The sequence below is a fragment of the Hippopotamus amphibius genome, chromosome 3, assembly GCF_030028045.1.
Source record: "Hippopotamus amphibius kiboko isolate mHipAmp2 chromosome 3, mHipAmp2.hap2, whole genome shotgun sequence".
Lineage (NCBI taxonomy): Eukaryota > Metazoa > Chordata > Mammalia > Artiodactyla > Hippopotamidae > Hippopotamus > Hippopotamus amphibius.
The window spans coordinates 58,233,576-58,250,510 of NC_080188.1; the positions used below are offsets into that span (position 1 = coordinate 58,233,576).

General features: G+C 38.8%; 1 protein-coding gene across 2 annotated transcripts in view; it reads left to right on the forward strand.

Annotated features, from left to right (window-relative positions):
• The window catches only part of HERC5 (HECT and RLD domain containing E3 ubiquitin protein ligase 5), a 38,206-nt gene that overhangs the window by 5,580 nt on the left and 15,691 nt on the right, over window positions 1–16,935 (forward strand). For both annotated transcript variants that reach the window (XM_057728391.1, XM_057728392.1), the window contains 10 exons: window positions 654–875; window positions 2,090–2,181; window positions 2,416–2,546; window positions 4,030–4,175; window positions 5,309–5,385; window positions 6,108–6,211; window positions 7,479–7,538; window positions 8,891–8,984; window positions 12,276–12,465; window positions 13,699–13,853. In XM_057728391.1, coding sequence (XP_057584374.1) covers window positions 654–875; window positions 2,090–2,181; window positions 2,416–2,546; window positions 4,030–4,175; window positions 5,309–5,385; window positions 6,108–6,211; window positions 7,479–7,538; window positions 8,891–8,984; window positions 12,276–12,465; window positions 13,699–13,853 — 1,271 coding nt within the window. The remainder of the gene's footprint in view (window positions 1–653; window positions 876–2,089; window positions 2,182–2,415; window positions 2,547–4,029; window positions 4,176–5,308; window positions 5,386–6,107; window positions 6,212–7,478; window positions 7,539–8,890; window positions 8,985–12,275; window positions 12,466–13,698; window positions 13,854–16,935) is intronic.

The window sequence follows — 16,935 nt, forward strand, 5'->3', positions numbered from 1 at the left end:
CCAGCATGGTCCCAATGTAGAATGTAGAATGTTTCTGTCTTTCATGGGCCTATCCTGTGGGTTTTTAAAAATAAGTATTTGTTGATTTGATTATGATATGTTCAGATAGCTTTATTCTTTTTCCTTTCGGGCTGCTGTAACAAAAATAGACTGGGTGGCTTAAACAGCAGAAATTTACTTCTCACAGTTCTGGAGGTAAAAGTGCAATTCAGGGTTCCAGCAGGTTCGGTGCCTAGTGCGGGCCAGTCTTCTTACAGGTGGAGAGGGCAAGGGAGCTCTCTGGGGATCCTTTTTTAAGGGCATTAATCCCACTCATGAGTGCTCCCCCATCCTCATGATCTCATCTAATTCTAGTCACTGCCCAAAGGCCCTACCTCCATCACAAGGAGGGTTAGGATTTCAACATAGGAGTTTTGTGGGGGACACAGACATTCAGTTCATAACATTACCCTTTGAGGTAGGAGGTAAAGAACTGTAACTTACTGCTAAAGAGAAGATTCTTGTTTTTCTGACTGAGACCTGAGATCTGAGCAGTCCTGTCAGTTGGAATGGAGGAGATTGAGGTGGTGTAGTATGGATGTGTATAAAGTCCTAGGGTGGTGTCTGCTGCATTTTAGACTTACTAAGACAGCATTTTCTCTGTTTACATCAAGGTGGTGAGCTTTTTGCTTGGGGACAGAACTTATATGGCCAGCTTGGAGTTGGAAGAATATTTGCCTCAAGCCCCACACCACAGATTGTGGAGCACCTCTCAGGAGTACCCTTGGTTCAGATTTCTGCAGGAGAAGCCCACAGCATGGCCTTATCCATGTCTGGAAATGTTTACTCATGGGGAAGAAATGATTGTGGACAGCTGGGCCTGGGCCACACCGACAGTATGGAAACATATTTTCAAATTCATATTATGAACAAATATATTTGTCATGTAAGAGATGAATGTAGCACAACTGAAGATGGTTCAGATCCCCACTTTCATTAGCACTGATCTCCCTGGTTATCTCTGTCTCCAGGGCAGAATTGGTCTAAACGACATGCACAGGGTGAAGGTCATGGCTGTAATTGAGACGAGTGTCGGGGCCGAGTGGGAAAAGGGAAGGAGCATTGGACTGGGGATTGGAATACCTGGGCTGTGATACCCGCTTCGAAGTTAACTAATTTCAGGGCCTACCCAGCTCACTTCACTTTTCTCTAGGTCTTATTTTCCTCTTTTGTAAAGTGGTGAGTTTGGATGAAGTGACCTTCAAGATACTTGTGCACTTAAATGTCTATTATTACAATTATGACAAAAGGATACTAAGATTCTATTTAGAAACTCACCTATTCTAATCTTATTCTATAAGGTATTAATTATATCTGTGTACACACACACACACACACACGAAAACACATGTAATTCGCATTATGGAGCTACCTCCACAAAGCAGATGGCAATATTTCTGATGACCCCAAACACCTTGTTAGAGGTTTCAAGTGTGGCAGACTCCGCTGCTTTATTAGCTGTGGTCATGTACACGTTCCCTCCAGGGTTACTGGTCAGATACTGCATTTCTGCCTCACATGGTCCAATACTAGTTACTCAGGAGAACTTGTAAGTCAGTGTTAGAAAAATATTCAGAGGAGGGAAAGGAATAAAGAACAATTGAACTTATTTTTGCTGAATCCGTAAGTGCTTGGACGAGAAAATAATCATGAAAGAGAGAAGAGGTAGTGTAAGGCAAGGACACTGTAGTAGAGAATTTGAAAGAAAAAAAGAATCTTTATGTTCATGAAAAGGGTAATGCTCGATGGGAATTGGAAATTTTGGGTATGCTGCAGTGAAAACTAATCAAGTCAGGTTAAAAAGAGAAGAATGGGCTCTGGGAAGTGAAAGTGACACTTTCACAGGTGAGCCCCCGGAAGCGTGGCCCTTTGACCACTGCCTCATCTTCACTGTTAGATCTAAATGTACCAGCACAGAGCCTTTCTTGTCAGAGTGCTGGGAGCTGTTGTGATGGGCCTAGAGGAAGTGCTCTGATATTTTATCAATAGAGTGGAACTCCAGTGTGAAATTCACCATTTCCTTTTGAACCCTTCTTTACCTTGCATATAGATAAAGATTCTCCTTCCTGTGTTGAAGTGCCGGACAATCAGAAAGTTGAGTTTCTCGCTTGTGGTGGCTCTCACACTGCCCTGCTCACGAAGGTGCGTGAACGCTTGTCTCTTTCACTGTAATTCCAGGAAAGCACTTTGTAGTGGAGAAAGCACTAAAACATGGAGATGTGGACAGCTAGCGTTTCCCAGGGAAGAAAGGTCACCACTTCCCACATGCAGGACTGTCCTGATAAATGGGGGGCTTTGCTTTGATGGTGACTTTATTGAGTGTTTACTTCTGTGTCATATTTCTCTAGAATCTGATATGAAGTTCCCTTTCTTTAGGGTGGGCTGGTGTTTACTTTTGGTGCTGGAAAATATGGGCAACTTGGTCACAATTCAGCACAGAATCAGTTGAGACCCTGTTTGGTAACTGGGCTCCTGGGGAATAGAGTGACCCAGATAGCATGTGGAAGGTAAGTTGTAAAGTATCAGTGAAAATTGATATGATATATACATTTAGATATATACATTTAGTTTAATAAAATTTCCATCACGTTACTTTGATTGAGATAAAGGTATCAAACATTTTTAGATAGGTGAAGATGCTTAATTTACATGATTAGACAATCATAATAAACCTTTATTTTAGTATACATATTTATTTTCATTGATTTTTTTTAAATGTGTAAATAAATTTACTTTCGTTGGCCCTTTAGTGAAATACCTTTGTAACTGTTCGAAGGTACCTTTATCTTAAAAAAAAAAGTTATTCATTTGGGAAAGAGTGAACAGACATGAGTTAGGATTATTCATTGATATCATCACCCTATCTCTGCATTAACCAAAGGAACATTGTCACCACTTTGGATTTTTCATAACATACATTCCTCTGAGTAGCATGTATTACAGGAGGAGTCCTTACCTTAGAAATGTCTTAATGCAAACCAGGGCAGTACACCCACTAATACAGGAGAATTCACTGGCAAGACACAAGACTCACGGAAAGCCATTAATACTGATGGTCACTTTTATTACAAATGGAGGATATAAGTTAGAACTAGTCAAAGGCAGAGATGCATAGGACAGAGTCTAGAAGGGGTCCAAATGAGGAGCTTCTGGTGTCCACTCCCCTTGGAGCCAAGGACAGTGTTACTTACCTCTCCGCACCCTGACACAAGACTGTGAAGAATATTGCCAACCAGGGAAGCTCACCCAAGTCCAGGGTTGTTATTGGGGTTTCATTGCTTAATCATGATTGATTGAATTATTGCCCTTGTGGTTGAACTTAGCCTCAGCCTCTGTGTACCCAGAGGTTGGGCTTAACATACAGCTGGAGGGGCCTCCATGAGCCACCTGGATAAACTATTAGGTGTGGTCTTAGGGGCCTACCATGAATAACAGAGACACTCCTATCATTTGGAAAATTCTAAGGGTTTAGACACTGCCTCCCAGGAAGTGAGGACAAAGGCCAGACCTCTGAGCAAGGCCAAATTCTTTCCTTATATACCTGTATAGTAGGAGAGGCCATCAAGCAAATCAGTAAGAAAATCAACATGATAAAGGTCTTTGGGAAATAGAGCTGAGCTCAGAGAGGATCACCTAATTCCATCTTCTCAGATGGGGAGGGGAGGGGCTCAGAGATGGCTTCCAGGAGGTGGTGACTCAAGCCAAGGCCTTAAAAAGGAGTAAAAAGCAAGAGGTTGTGCTTGTTCTGACAAAGGGAGCATCATTTGCCAGGGTGCAGCATCATGGCCTTCAGCAGATTTAGGGGTTTCAAAATCATCTCAGCCACACATTTGTGATTTCTTAGTTTCCAGATGGCTAATTTCATCCACTGGGGGTTCGTTAGCTAATTTCACTCATTGAGTAGCGTAATTTCTGCACTTTACCAGATTGCTGTATACTCTAATCATTGTGGATAATTGAGAATTGACTGTATGTGCTTTTATTTAATAGGCAGCACACTCTTGCCTATATTTCTGATTTGGGGAAGGTCTTTTCTTTTGGTTCTGGAAAAGAAGGACAACTGGGAAACGGTGGAACACATAATCAGCTGATACCATGTCCTATGAAATTGCCATCAAATGAAGAACTCAAATTTGGTAAATTCTGTAGGAGTACAGGATTTGGCATAAATATCTTTGTTGAGAAACTGATTTTTCTAAGTGTGTAATGTGGCAAGAAGAGAAATGTATGACTGTGAAGGGTGTTTTTCTAAACCTTGGTTTCATTTGTTTACTTGTAAACAAGTTAACGTATCCATTCTAATTTAGCAAGTCAAAATAACCATTAGTTTTCTCTTAGCCCTTCAGATTAAGATTAATGTGGATTTAAGATGATGCAACATAAAGTAGACTGTATGGGTTCAGAGGCCTATGCAGCCTCTGATTCCAGTTTTCAGAGGAGCTATTAATTCCATAGGGATTGGTTTTCTTACCTAGTTAAGTTGACTCATAATTGTATAAAACCCTCAGAATGATGAGCAGCTAACATATGCCAGGCACTGTAAACTATGCTTAACTCACCTGTCCTTAAACAATTCTGGGAGATGTGTACTCTTAGTCCTATTTTACTGCAGGGTACAGAGACTTGGAGAGCAAAGGGTTAGCCTGTATGTGGTTTGCCTGGACTTGAACTGTGCCCTGTGTAACTTCATAGCCTTAGCTCTGATACATTCCATTGTAGAAGTACCTCAGAGCACTTGGGTCACTTGTTTCTAAAAGCTTAGTGGTGACCTAAAGTACCAAATTTCTCTCAGTTCTTCTGGAGAAGTGAACAATAGAGTTATTTCCTTAAGCAGTTTATATGTTGTATGTGATTTCTTATAATCACTTACATAGGCTTTTGAAGTACTTATTTACATACTTCACAGCCAATAGTCATTGATTAAGTCTTGAGTTGTAGAATAGGGTTTTTAGTAATAGGCACTGAATTAAACCAGGGAACTGTTAACTAATCAAATATTTGTTTGACTGTGTTGTGTATAGAAGCATTTATATTAATTATATATATTAAATTGATACCAAATTGTCAACCTTGTGAATCACATATGTTTGCCAACTAGACTTCACAGAAGATATGTATTTCTGCTTTATTGGTGGGAAATGTACTGAGTCTTTGTCAGAAAGATAATAAAAGGACTCAGTTTAAGCAGAATCTAAAATTATTTAGGTTGAGTGTGTATGTTTGTATCAAATGAGTTTCTAAACTCTTGTTTTTTGTGACTCCCTTTCAGAAAGCCGTACCTCAGAAAAGGAGTTAATAATGATTGCTGGAGGGGATCAGAGCATTTTGCTTTGGATGGAAAAAGAGGTAAAAATAGATCTCTAGAAGTTTTATAACTTGGTATTTTAAGCAAAACAAAAGATTCTAGAATCTAGATTTGGTGAATTCCAAAATCACCAAGTTATTAGGAACCTGGGGTATGGCTAGAAATTATTGATGCTTTATTATCTAAACTTCATATGTCTTTACTCTCAAAAATCAGCAGATTTGCCCTTAGTGTATGTCAGATACATGTGATTTCTTTAGACTGCTTACCTTTCAGGAGGCTCTTTGCCAAGAGCGTTTTGATCAGGGTTCTGTTGAACCAACAGCTTGACATTCTGAAGTGACTTTGCCAGCCAATACTAAAAAAGACTGGAGGTTTATAGTCTTGTGAATAATCAGTCCATAACTTCCACACCCTACTTCACCAGGGCAAATCGAGTTCTTGCTACTTCTGTTCCCAGTCCTTTAAGGATCTCCCCACTCAAAGCTGTCTGATGTTCAATTTTAATCTGACCTTACTCTTATAAAGTGTTCAGTGTTGGGGCATTCAGAGAAATTTACTTTGGATCTAAGCACCCTTGGACAGGAAATTGGCAACCAGGCAAATGATTGATTGTTCCTTGGTGGAAGCTTATTTTATGATTTTCCAGAGCTATATTATCCATACTTAGTATTACTGTCTGTCCTTAGAATGTGCCGAAAAGTTGGATACCTATTTCTGTTGTGTCTGAATTTCTATATTTTACTGTTTTGTGTGTTTATAGAATTCCTATGTTAACCTGAGGAGGAAAATTCCTACTTTGAATGAAGGCACTGTAAAGAGATGGATTGCTGATGTGGGGACTAAACAGTGGCAAAATGCAAAAAGGTACACCCTGAATGTCTGACTATCTGCACAGATAGCTCTCTAAAGCAGTGTTTCCCCACCTGGTTCTGTACAATACAGAGATGTAAGATTTTGTGGTCCACTAGTGGTCCATTAGTCAGAGGTCTCCAAAGAAACAGAACCCATAGAGGGTGTGTGTCTGTGTGTGTGTGTGTGTGTGTGTGTGTGTGTGTGTGTGTGTGTGTGTAGAAATTTTAAGGAATTGGCTCATGTAATTGTAGGGGATGGCAAGTGAAAAATCTGTGAGGCAGGTCAGCAGGCTGGAGACCCAGGGAAGAGTTGATATTGCAGCTCGAGTCTCAAGGCAGTCTGGAGACAGAATTTGCTCTTCCTCAGGAGACCTTAGGTTTTTTCTCTTAAGACTTTCAGCTGATTAGATGAGGCCCACCCACCTTATGGAGAGTAATCTGCTTTACTCAGAGTCAACTGATTTGAATGTTAATCTCACCTAAAAAATACCTTCACAGCAAAATCTAAATTGGTGTTTGACCAAATCTCTGGGTACCATGGCCTAGCCAAGTTGACACGTACAATTAACCATCACAAGTAGCGTGTAAGCTCCATGAGGGCGGCTTTCTTTACTGTAGGATTTCTCCAGGCCTTTGATGAGTTTGCATAATTGTGACTCTGAGCAGGAAACGTAATCTACAGTTTCCCAACCCTCTTTGACTTTGGAGCCTCTTGTTTGTTGAGCTGTTATTCCTAGCTGAACAGCTTGGGCAACCTTGCTCTAAATGATAGAACTCCTACCATCTGTACAAAAGATACTCATTTTTTACAGGCATTTCCTCTTAGAGACATTTTTAGGTATGGCCTTCTAGTTCTGGAGAGTAATTATACCAAACAGCTGCATCATAACTTGTAGTGCACAAATGGTCAAGAACTATTTGTGCAATTACTTCTAAGATGGAACTGAACATACCTTTCCCCATTTAATTTCTAGAAATTTTTTCGTTTCTGCTTCAGTGGAATAGAAATAAATAGGGCTTAGAAAGCTGGGTGGTTTGGGAGTGTCTTATTTGTCCAAGAAAATACCCTAGGTCAAGCCTTCTCTTCTTCCCCTCTGGCTTCTCAAGTACCTATCATTTTGTTTCCCACGTTTGCAAATGAAATAGACTTTCAGATGCCCAAGGCAATATGCAAATAAATCGGAGATAGATGGAGGAATTTGAAGGACAGTTCATCATGTCTCCTGCTATAAGGAGGCATATTCTGATTTGTTTTAACCACCATCTTATTCCTAATATAGGGAAATCAGAGAGATATTTTCATCTCTTGCATGTCTGACGGGAAGTTTTCTAAAGGAAAGGTAATATATATAATAAATGTAAAATTTTGTTAAAAACACTATGTCTAGATAGCATGGTGACTATCGTTAATAATACTGTACTGCATATTTGAAAGTTGCTAAGAGGATAGATGTTACAAGTTCTTATCACCCGAGAAAAATGTGTAAGTATGTGTGGTGATGAATATTAACTAGACTTATTGTGGTGATCATTTCACAGTATATGCTATGCATATATCAATGTGTTATGTTGTACACACCTGAAACTAATGTTATGTGTCAATTATATCTCAATTTAAAAAACTGAAAGATTGTAAAGAAAATGATTTGAGGGTAATATAATTATCTATGTCTTTAACTCTTTTTAAAAATTACCTTTTTTTCCCTACAAAAGCACATATATGCTTGCTGTAGAAGATGTCAAAAAAAGAGACATGAAACAAAAAGAAAAAGAAAACCAGCCAAAATTCACCACTTAAGTGTAATAGCTAGTGTTTATATAAATATCTTTTTCTATGCAAATGTATTCTTTTACCAAAAAAATAGGATTGTATTGTTTTATACATTTCTTTACACTTTATACATTTCTTTACACTTATTTGCCCATTTTCCATTCTTTTCAATTTTTGTATTATTCAGTATTTCCCCATAACATCATTTTAATGGTTGCATGGTATTCCATGGGAAGAACAAACCTTAATTTATTTCCTTATTGCTAGATACTAAAGTTTCTTTGAATTTTTAAGTACTATGAAAGAATGACTTTGCACTTCTTTTCCTAAATATTCGTATAATATTTATTTAAAAGAAATTTTTCTGTTTTCAGAAATATATGTGTTATTTCACAAAGAATGTGTCTATTTTCAGACAGTATATTTAGTCCAGTATAAATGTAATTCTTGGGTTAAGATAGACATTTTGTTAGTAATTTTCTAAAATTTACTGCTCTGAAACCCCTTTTCTGGACCCTGCTTATAGTTCATGTAACTGGGAAACAAGAAAAACCTTTACTTTTTTCTGTGGCTATTTTTTTTTTTTTTACTTGGAAAATAAATATTTATTGATTGATTACTCATTTAAGATAAGATAATATCTGATGTAAAGTCTGATAGCATATGCATTGTTAATGCAGCCTTGATATTTTTGACATTTTAGAAACAATCATATTTTGTCAGCTATATTTTCAGTTGTGTTTGTATTCAGCCAAATTTTTGCAGTTATTGAAAAGGTGACAAAAAAGTAATTTTATGAAAATGAAGCAAGCTTTAGAAGAAACTTTTCATCTGGATAAATAATCTAATAGAATATTTAATTTTGAAGTGTCCTTTTTCATTTACTTACTCATCTCTTTTTCATTTATCTTCCTTCCACAGAATAGCTGGAGAAACAGTGTCTGTTCATTTGGACTTAAATACAGCAAGGAACACCTTTGAGGAGTTAACCCAAGAGGAGTGGATTACTAAAACGGTGGTATTCTTCAGATTGTTACTTGGAAAAAGAAAATACACTGAAACATTTTTATAAGAACTCAACATTTCAGAAGAAATATCTTGTTTCAGATATTCTCTGAGACCCTGTGGCACCTACAGATTAGGTTAAACTCAGCTGGCATTCAGTTTCCCCACTTAGGGTGAAATAGTTGGTATAGTGGGCATTTCTGTGTCATCAGTTCATCTGTACTCACACACATAGACGTATATGCACAGACACCCCGGTAGAGCAGCGGTCCCCAAGCGTTTTGGCACCCAGGATCAGTTTCGTGGAAGACAGTTTTCCCACAGACTGGGGGAGGGGCTTGGGGGTGGTTCAGGCAGTAATGTGAGTGATGGGGAGTGGCAGATGAAGCTTTGCTCCCTCACCTGCCTTTCACCTCCTGCCGTGTGGCCCGGTTCCTAACAGGCCGCAGACGGTACCGCGGACCCCTGCCCTAGAGGGAATGTTTTCAGCTCAGGGCTCTGGGAAGATGGTTAAAGTATTTCTTGAGACTGGTACACTAAAATAAGAATGACATTTTATTTGCAGTTATTTTAAACATTAAAGTACAGAAATGAGAACATTTCTTATATGAAAGGCCCCCTCACCAAGGACTGCCCGGATTCTTCATCTGTGTTTTGTTGCACTGCACTTTATTTTCTGTAGGTTCTGGACAGTTCTTGTGCTTTCTAAGATTGTTGCTTCTTTGTTTCAGCCTACTGTCTTTAGGCTTCCCACTTGGAGATGCTTAAACATGCTTCCTTTATTAATGTAGCCTTTCCTAATGCAGCCTTTATTAATTTATTTCCCTCTTCTCCTGTACTGATTGAGCTGGGGGTGGTACTGTCAATGTTTTTGTCTCCATCTGTTTCTTTCTGGGTCTCTGGTTCTTTTTTGCTCTCTCTCTCTCCTTCACTCTCTTCTCTTTGCAACCCCCCCCCCCCCCGCCCCCATTTGGTCTTTCCTGCTGCTTCTGTGGCTCTTACTCTCTCTCCGTCTCCGCCTCTAGCTCGTTATCTCCCTGCTCTCAGCTCCCTCACCTGCTCTCTTGCTCTGTCTGTCACACTCAGCATTTTGTATTGTACCTGCAGGTTCTCTCCCATACACTGTTTTTTTCTCTCAAGGGAAAATGGAAAGTTTAATTATGTTCACTGTGGCAGAACCACTGCCCCATTAGGAGTCTGAGGTAAAATGGATCCCTAAGTATGCAGCTTTATCAGGCCTCTGCAGCACTTAGTAGAAAGATCACCAAACGTAGGAAGCCACTTCTGCATCTGTGAAGGGAGGAGGTAGGACCAGTTCATCACTAAGGCTAATTATACCTTAGTTGTGCCAGAACAGTATCATATATGGTGCAAGCGACATAATTGTAGAGCAGTGTCCCATTGTTTCAGGTGGGAGAGGTGGATCAGAAGACCTGTAATGTTCCTTTCTATTTTGAGATTTCTGTGATGTGGACTCACGCAGGCCTTCCTCCATTCAGCAAATATTTGAATACTGCTATGTGTAAAGCACCGTGGTGAGACCCCTGTCTTTAAATGCTCCTGGTTTGTAAGGGAGACAAATACCTATATGCAGGCGTTAGTGTGGAGACTGGGTGTGTTTTACACTCCACTGTCTTCCCTAGTGCCCAGCTTAGAACGTAGTGGGTGTATCATAAATATTTTTAGATGAATGAATTCAGTCATTACCTGGGCAGTGAACAGTCAGCTCTATTTGGAGTGCTCAAAATAAGGTGTTGAGGGGGAGGGGGGGTTTACCAGGTACCTACAGGGGACGGACATTCCAGGCAGTCAGGAAGATGTGCACCAAGGCACCAGATGACTGACTTGAGAGTGTTGCGGTGGTCCTGAAGGGCTGGAAGGTTGGGGGCGTGGATGATGAAAAGCATAGAGGAAGAAAGGGGGCACGGAGAGAGGTTACAATGCAGTAGTCAGGTGTGCATGGCTCCGAAGGCTGAACCTCATAGTGGGAGCCCAATATCATGTTGTGATATAAAAATAGATAATTGTAAGAATTTGTACATTTAGAGATATCATTTAGCTAGTATCTCATAATTCAGTGATTGAGTTTGAGCTTTGGAGTCAGAAAGATCCAGCAGAGATTCCCACTTAGCTCTGTGACCCTCAGCAGGTTAATTTCTCTGAGAGTTCTCATTTATAAATTGGAGTTAATAATATCATCTATGTTATAGAGAAAAGACAAGGATAAATGACCTTGTATTACTTAGCACAGTATCTGGCAATAATAAGAACCTTGTAAACGCTAGCTTGTCTTTTTAGTGGGCTTTTAGGGAAATTGTTACTCTTATCTGAGCCCACAAAACACATAAAAATTAAGAACTCCATTTGGATTTTTCTTCAACACTTGCATTCTGAATTGGGGAAACTTAAGAAGATTGAAAGGGCCAAAAACGAGTTTGGTGGAGAGAGTTTGTGATGAGACAAATGATTCTGTGAGAAGGTAACAGGAAACCATGCTGATTTTTGTTGTTGCAGTTGTTGGTTTTCGTTTTTGTTTTTTACTGTTTTGCTTGGGGAAATTCTTCCTCTTTAAAAACTGAGGTTTGATAGTGGAACTGGCAGGAAGAATGTGGAGCTTATTATTGGGAGGGCTGCCTTCTAGTTCTCTGTCCATTGTTCATCCGGTATAATCTTTTTTTAAAAAAAATTTCTGTTATTTATTTGTTTGTTTGTTTATTTTTGGCTGCGTTGGGTCTTATTTGAGCATGCAGGATCTTTCGTTGCAGGAAGCAGGCTTCTCTCTAGTTGTGGGTGTGCAGGCTCCAGAGAGCGTGGGCTCTGTAGTTGTGGTATACGGGCTCCAGAGCCTGTAGGCTTTGTAGTTTGCGGCACACAGCCTCTTCAGTTGAAGCACAAGAGCTCAGTAGTTACGGCACGTGTGGGCTTAGCTGCCCCATGGTATGTGGAATCTTAGTTCCCCAACCAGGGATCGAACCCACGTCCCTTGCATTGGAAGGCAGATTCTTTACCACTGGACCACCAGGGAAGTCCCCATCCAGTATAATCTTGCACATGTGATTTCTTCTTGATCTCCTTCATGAACCCCAACAATTGGATGGAGAAAACACTTGTCACATATCTACACCTAGGTATTTGGGAAGCTAGATGAGCTAGATGTTATAAACATGGATTTTAGAAATACCAAGTGATTGTTGCAATTTCATCGTTGAATGAAACTCCAGCTTCCACACTTTATTACAGTAATTGCACCTAGTTCCTGCTGTATTTTGAATGTCTTTTCCTGGATCCTTTTTGACCACAGATAACCACATGTCTCAGGGATACTCTGCTCAAAAATCTTCCATTTCGTTCTCCACACCAAGAAGCTTTAGAAGTTTTCTTCCTTCTCCCAGAATGTCCCATGATGCATGATTGTAACAACTGGGAGAGCCTGGTGGTTCCATTTGCAGAGGCTGTTTGTAAAATGAGTGCCCAGTCGTCAGAAGTTCTGGGTAAGATTGATGGTTTACATTTGAAAATACATGACAGTCTTCTCAATGGAAACACGTGCCTAGTGAAATTACGGCAAGACTTAGGCAATTGTAAACACGTTCATGGTTTTTAGTTCATATTTGTAGCCTATTCTGAACATGCTATAATAATTAATGTGTTCATCCAAAATGAATTGTTCTAGTCCCTTTTTAGCATTCTTGTAGTGATACCTGTGTGGCTTGATCATGAGGTCCTTTGACTCCATCCCTACTTTACATTGTGAAAAACTTCACACACAGACATTGAAAGACTAGTACAGTTAGTCCCAGATACTCTCTACCTGAGAGTCAACAGTAGTTAATGTGTTGCCGTGTGTGTACAGATTACATTTGATGTACAGTTTATATTTAATTTTTACTGAACTATTTGAAAGTGAGTTGGAGACATCATGACATTTTACCCATAATATTTCAGCATGCATCTCCTGAGGATATGGAATCCTGTATTACCACGTCATTATCACACCTAATAAGATTAGCTGTGATTCCATAATATTACCTCATATCTAGGCCGTATTCAGATTTCTGCACTTGTTCCAGAAAGTATCTTACAGGCTTCTTTTTATTTTTTATTTAAAGAGCCTGGGTCAGTTGTCCTGTACGGTGTCTCACATCTGGATTTGTCTGATTGTTTCCTCCTTTCCCTGTATTTTCTGTACACTGGAAATTAGGTCTTGGGGCTTGATTATATTTGAATGAGGTTTTTGACACAAATAGGAAATCTGTTCTTTCTTATGTTTTAAGTCACATTGTAAGCGATGAAAAGCTAGTTTAAAGCATTTTTCTTTTTTACAATACTGAAAGATGGTTTTTAAAAGTTAAAAACTTGTGCTGATAGTGCGAAAAAGAGTCATGTAATCACAAATAGTTCTTAATCTGGGTTTTAATACTGTATACTATTTCATCTGGGCAAAAAATGTGACTAATTTGTCTAGTTCCCCCCCTCACACCCACACACAAATTAATTAGATCAAGTTTGTGGTTCTGTTACTGTCAAGGCATTTTTTTGAGAACATTAAATTCTAAACTTTCAATTGTGATTGTATTTACTGAAAAATGTATTACAAATGTGTTTTTATAACTATGATATATATGAAAATATTCTGTTGGTTTTGGAAAATATTGACTGCTTTTTACCTTTAAGAATCCGGGAAACATTACATGCTAACAGTTATTTACCTTTGTATCCCTCAGAGGAATATTGGGCATCTATGCAAGAATCTGCTTTCATCAAACTGGTTCACATGTTTAAAAAAGCCATCGTTGCTCAACTGAATTATTGGACTGAAAGTGCTGAGAATAACTGTCACATTAAAGCTCTCCTAGAAATGTTGAAAAAGCTGCACAGGGTAAGTGCTCTTTTAGAAACCAATATATCTTTATTTTGCAATAAAAAGTCCCTTGGTTTCACCTGGCTTGAATCTTAAGCAGACTCTTACGAAACATGAAGTTGATATTGATGTTTTTAAAATGTTTTTTGTGAATTGAGTCATGAATATAAAGGAGTTGTGTATAGTATCTATGTACAGGTTCAAGAAAAGTAGTAAAACAGACATCAGTGTAACTACCATCCATGTTAAAAAAGAAAACATTTCTAGTACTTTAGAAATGCCTGTATGTCTCTCACAGATTATACACCCTCACCTCCTGAAGGTAGCCAGGATCTTGGATTTTCAGTTAATCCCTCACTTACTTTTCTTTATGGTTTTATAACTGTATGTGTCTCTTGACGCTATGCTGTTTAATTTTGCTGTTTTCAAAATTTAATATGAGTGGAATACATGCTGCTTACACAATGTTTTGTTTTATAGATTCATCCAGATTAACACTTATGTCTGTACTTCATTCATTTTCACTTCTGTATCATAGTCCGTAGTGTGCCTCTACCGTGATTATCCATTCCAGTATTGATGGATATACAGTATGTGCTGTTTGCCGTTCTTTTCTGCGGGGAGGGTCCCTCTATTAGCAAACATGCTGCTGTCAACATTTTTGTACATATCTCTTGGTGTTCATGTGTCAAGAGTTAGTTTTCAGTTTCCATCCCTAATTCTGGAATTGATAGATTGGAGGATATGCCTGTGTTGTTCTTTATTGGTAGTGACAAACTCTTCCAAAGTGGTAGGACCAGTTTAAATCCTTTCCAGGAGATGATGGGAATTCTGTTGGCCCGTGTCTGACTTTAAAATTTGGAAAATATTTTTAGTACCATATTGAAAACAAGCCAAATTATGATTTTAATTGTATTTCCCTCATTCTAATGCATTAGAGCATATTTTCATATTTATAATTGCAGTACTTGTTTCCTCTTCTATAAGATGCTTGTCCTTTTGCTCAATTTAAATGTACTGTTTAACTTTTTCTTATGGATTATAGGAGTACTTTTTATTTGGATACTAGTCCTTTGACAGCTATATATGTTGCAAATATCAAGTACCAGTTTGTAGCTTGTCGTGGTGGGTTTTGATGAACTCATGTTCTTCTTGTTTCCTTTTTTCTTTTCTTTTCTTTTTGGGCACACCCCTCAGCATGTGGGATCTTAGTGCCCTGACCAGGGATCAAACCTGAGACCCCTTCATTGGAAGCGTGGAGTCTCAACCACTGGATCACTGAAGTCCCGAACTCATGTTCTTAATTTTAATGTAGATAAAATTTGGGGACTTCCCTGGTGGTCCAGTGGTTAAGACTCTGCTCTCCCATTGCAGGGGGCATGGATTCAATCCCTGGTCGGAGAACTAAGACTGTGCATGCCGCACAGCATGGTCCCCCCACCTCAAAAAAAATTATCAATCCATTCCTTTACAATCTTTACTCCATGTGTTTCGTTTTAAACTTTTTTTCCTTCAAGGTTTTAAATTAAAAAAATTTTTTTTTTTATTTTTGGCTGCATTGGGTCTTCATTACTGCGTGTGTGGTCTTTCTCTAGTTGTGGTGAGCGGGGGCTACTCTTCATTGTGGTGCGCGGGCTTCTCATTGTGGTGGCCTCTCTTGTGGAGCATGGGCTCTAGGCACACGGGCTTCGGTAGTTGTGGCATGCAGGCTCAATAGTTGTGGCTCGTGGGCTCTGGAGTGCAGGCTCAGTAGTTGTGGCTCACAGGCTTAGTTGCTTCGTGGCATGTGGGATCTTCACAGACCAGGGCTTGAACCCATGTCCCCTGCATTGGCCACCACAGAAGTCCCAAGGTCACCACTGCACCACCAGGGAAGTCTCAAGGTTTTAAATTATTACCCTGATTAGGGATCAACAGGGCTTCTTTTTGGAAAGGACAGAATGTTGAATAGAAGTGGTAGTGGGTGCCTATTCTTGGTGGTTTTAAAGGAAATTTTTGAACATCACTATTAAGTAAAATGTTTAACATGGGGTTTTTGAAAATAACCTTTGTAGGTAAAAGAATGTTTCCTCCTTTTCTAAGTTGTTACACATTTTAATTCAAAACAAGTATTGACTCTTCTACTGAAATTCTCTCATTTTGTATGTTAGACCTTCTCAACTCTGTCTTCCATGTCTCTTACGCTTCTTCTCCTAATTTCCATCTGTTTGTCTCTTTGTACCCCATTCTGCATGATTTCTTCAGCCCTATCTTCCTGTTCATGAATTCTGTTTCTAATGATTTTTGTTTGCTATTAAAATCGTCCTTTGAGTTTTTATTTCTAGTAGTACGTTTTTCACTTCTGGAAGTTCTCATTGGTTCTTTAATTTTTTTTGTGGTCGTTATTTATAATTTCTTTACGCTTATATTTTCAAGCTTTTACTTATTTAAATCTGCGTGCCTAATAACTGGTATCTGAAGTCTTTGCAGGTCAGTTCCTTCTGTCTTTTGTTTCTGTTGAATCTCCCTCATGGCTCCTTCATTATCATGTATTTTGTGACTCTGTGTGTGTGTATGCGCGTGCACATGAGTGCGTGTGTGCCTGCGTTTTCGCGTTACTCATTGTCCTTGGAACTTTTATCTTTTGGAATTATTTGAGGGCTGGGTCTCTTCAGGGAGAATATGCTTCTGCCAGGATCCTGGAGATATCAGCAGTTTGGTACTATTAAATTAGTCTTTAAAGATTAGCGTTTAATTTAAAGATTAAAATTTTGGCTTTAGGCTTTTTAGATCCCCAGGTGGTATGAATTTGGTGTGCAAATTTTCAGGAGAGTGCTTTTGTAATTAGAAATTCTGTGGGCAACCTTTCTCCCCATTCCAGCACCAAATTTTTTTTAATTTAAAATTTTTTAATTTATTTATTGAAGTGTAGTTGACTTAGTTTCAGGTGTATAACGTAGTGATTTGAAATCTTTATAGATTACATATCATACAAAGTTATAAAATATTGACTATTTTCCCTATGTGTACATTACATCCCTGTGACTTATGTATTTTATTTATTTCATTATTTTTTAATTGAAGTGTAGTTGATTTACAATGTTGTGCTAATCTCAAACGA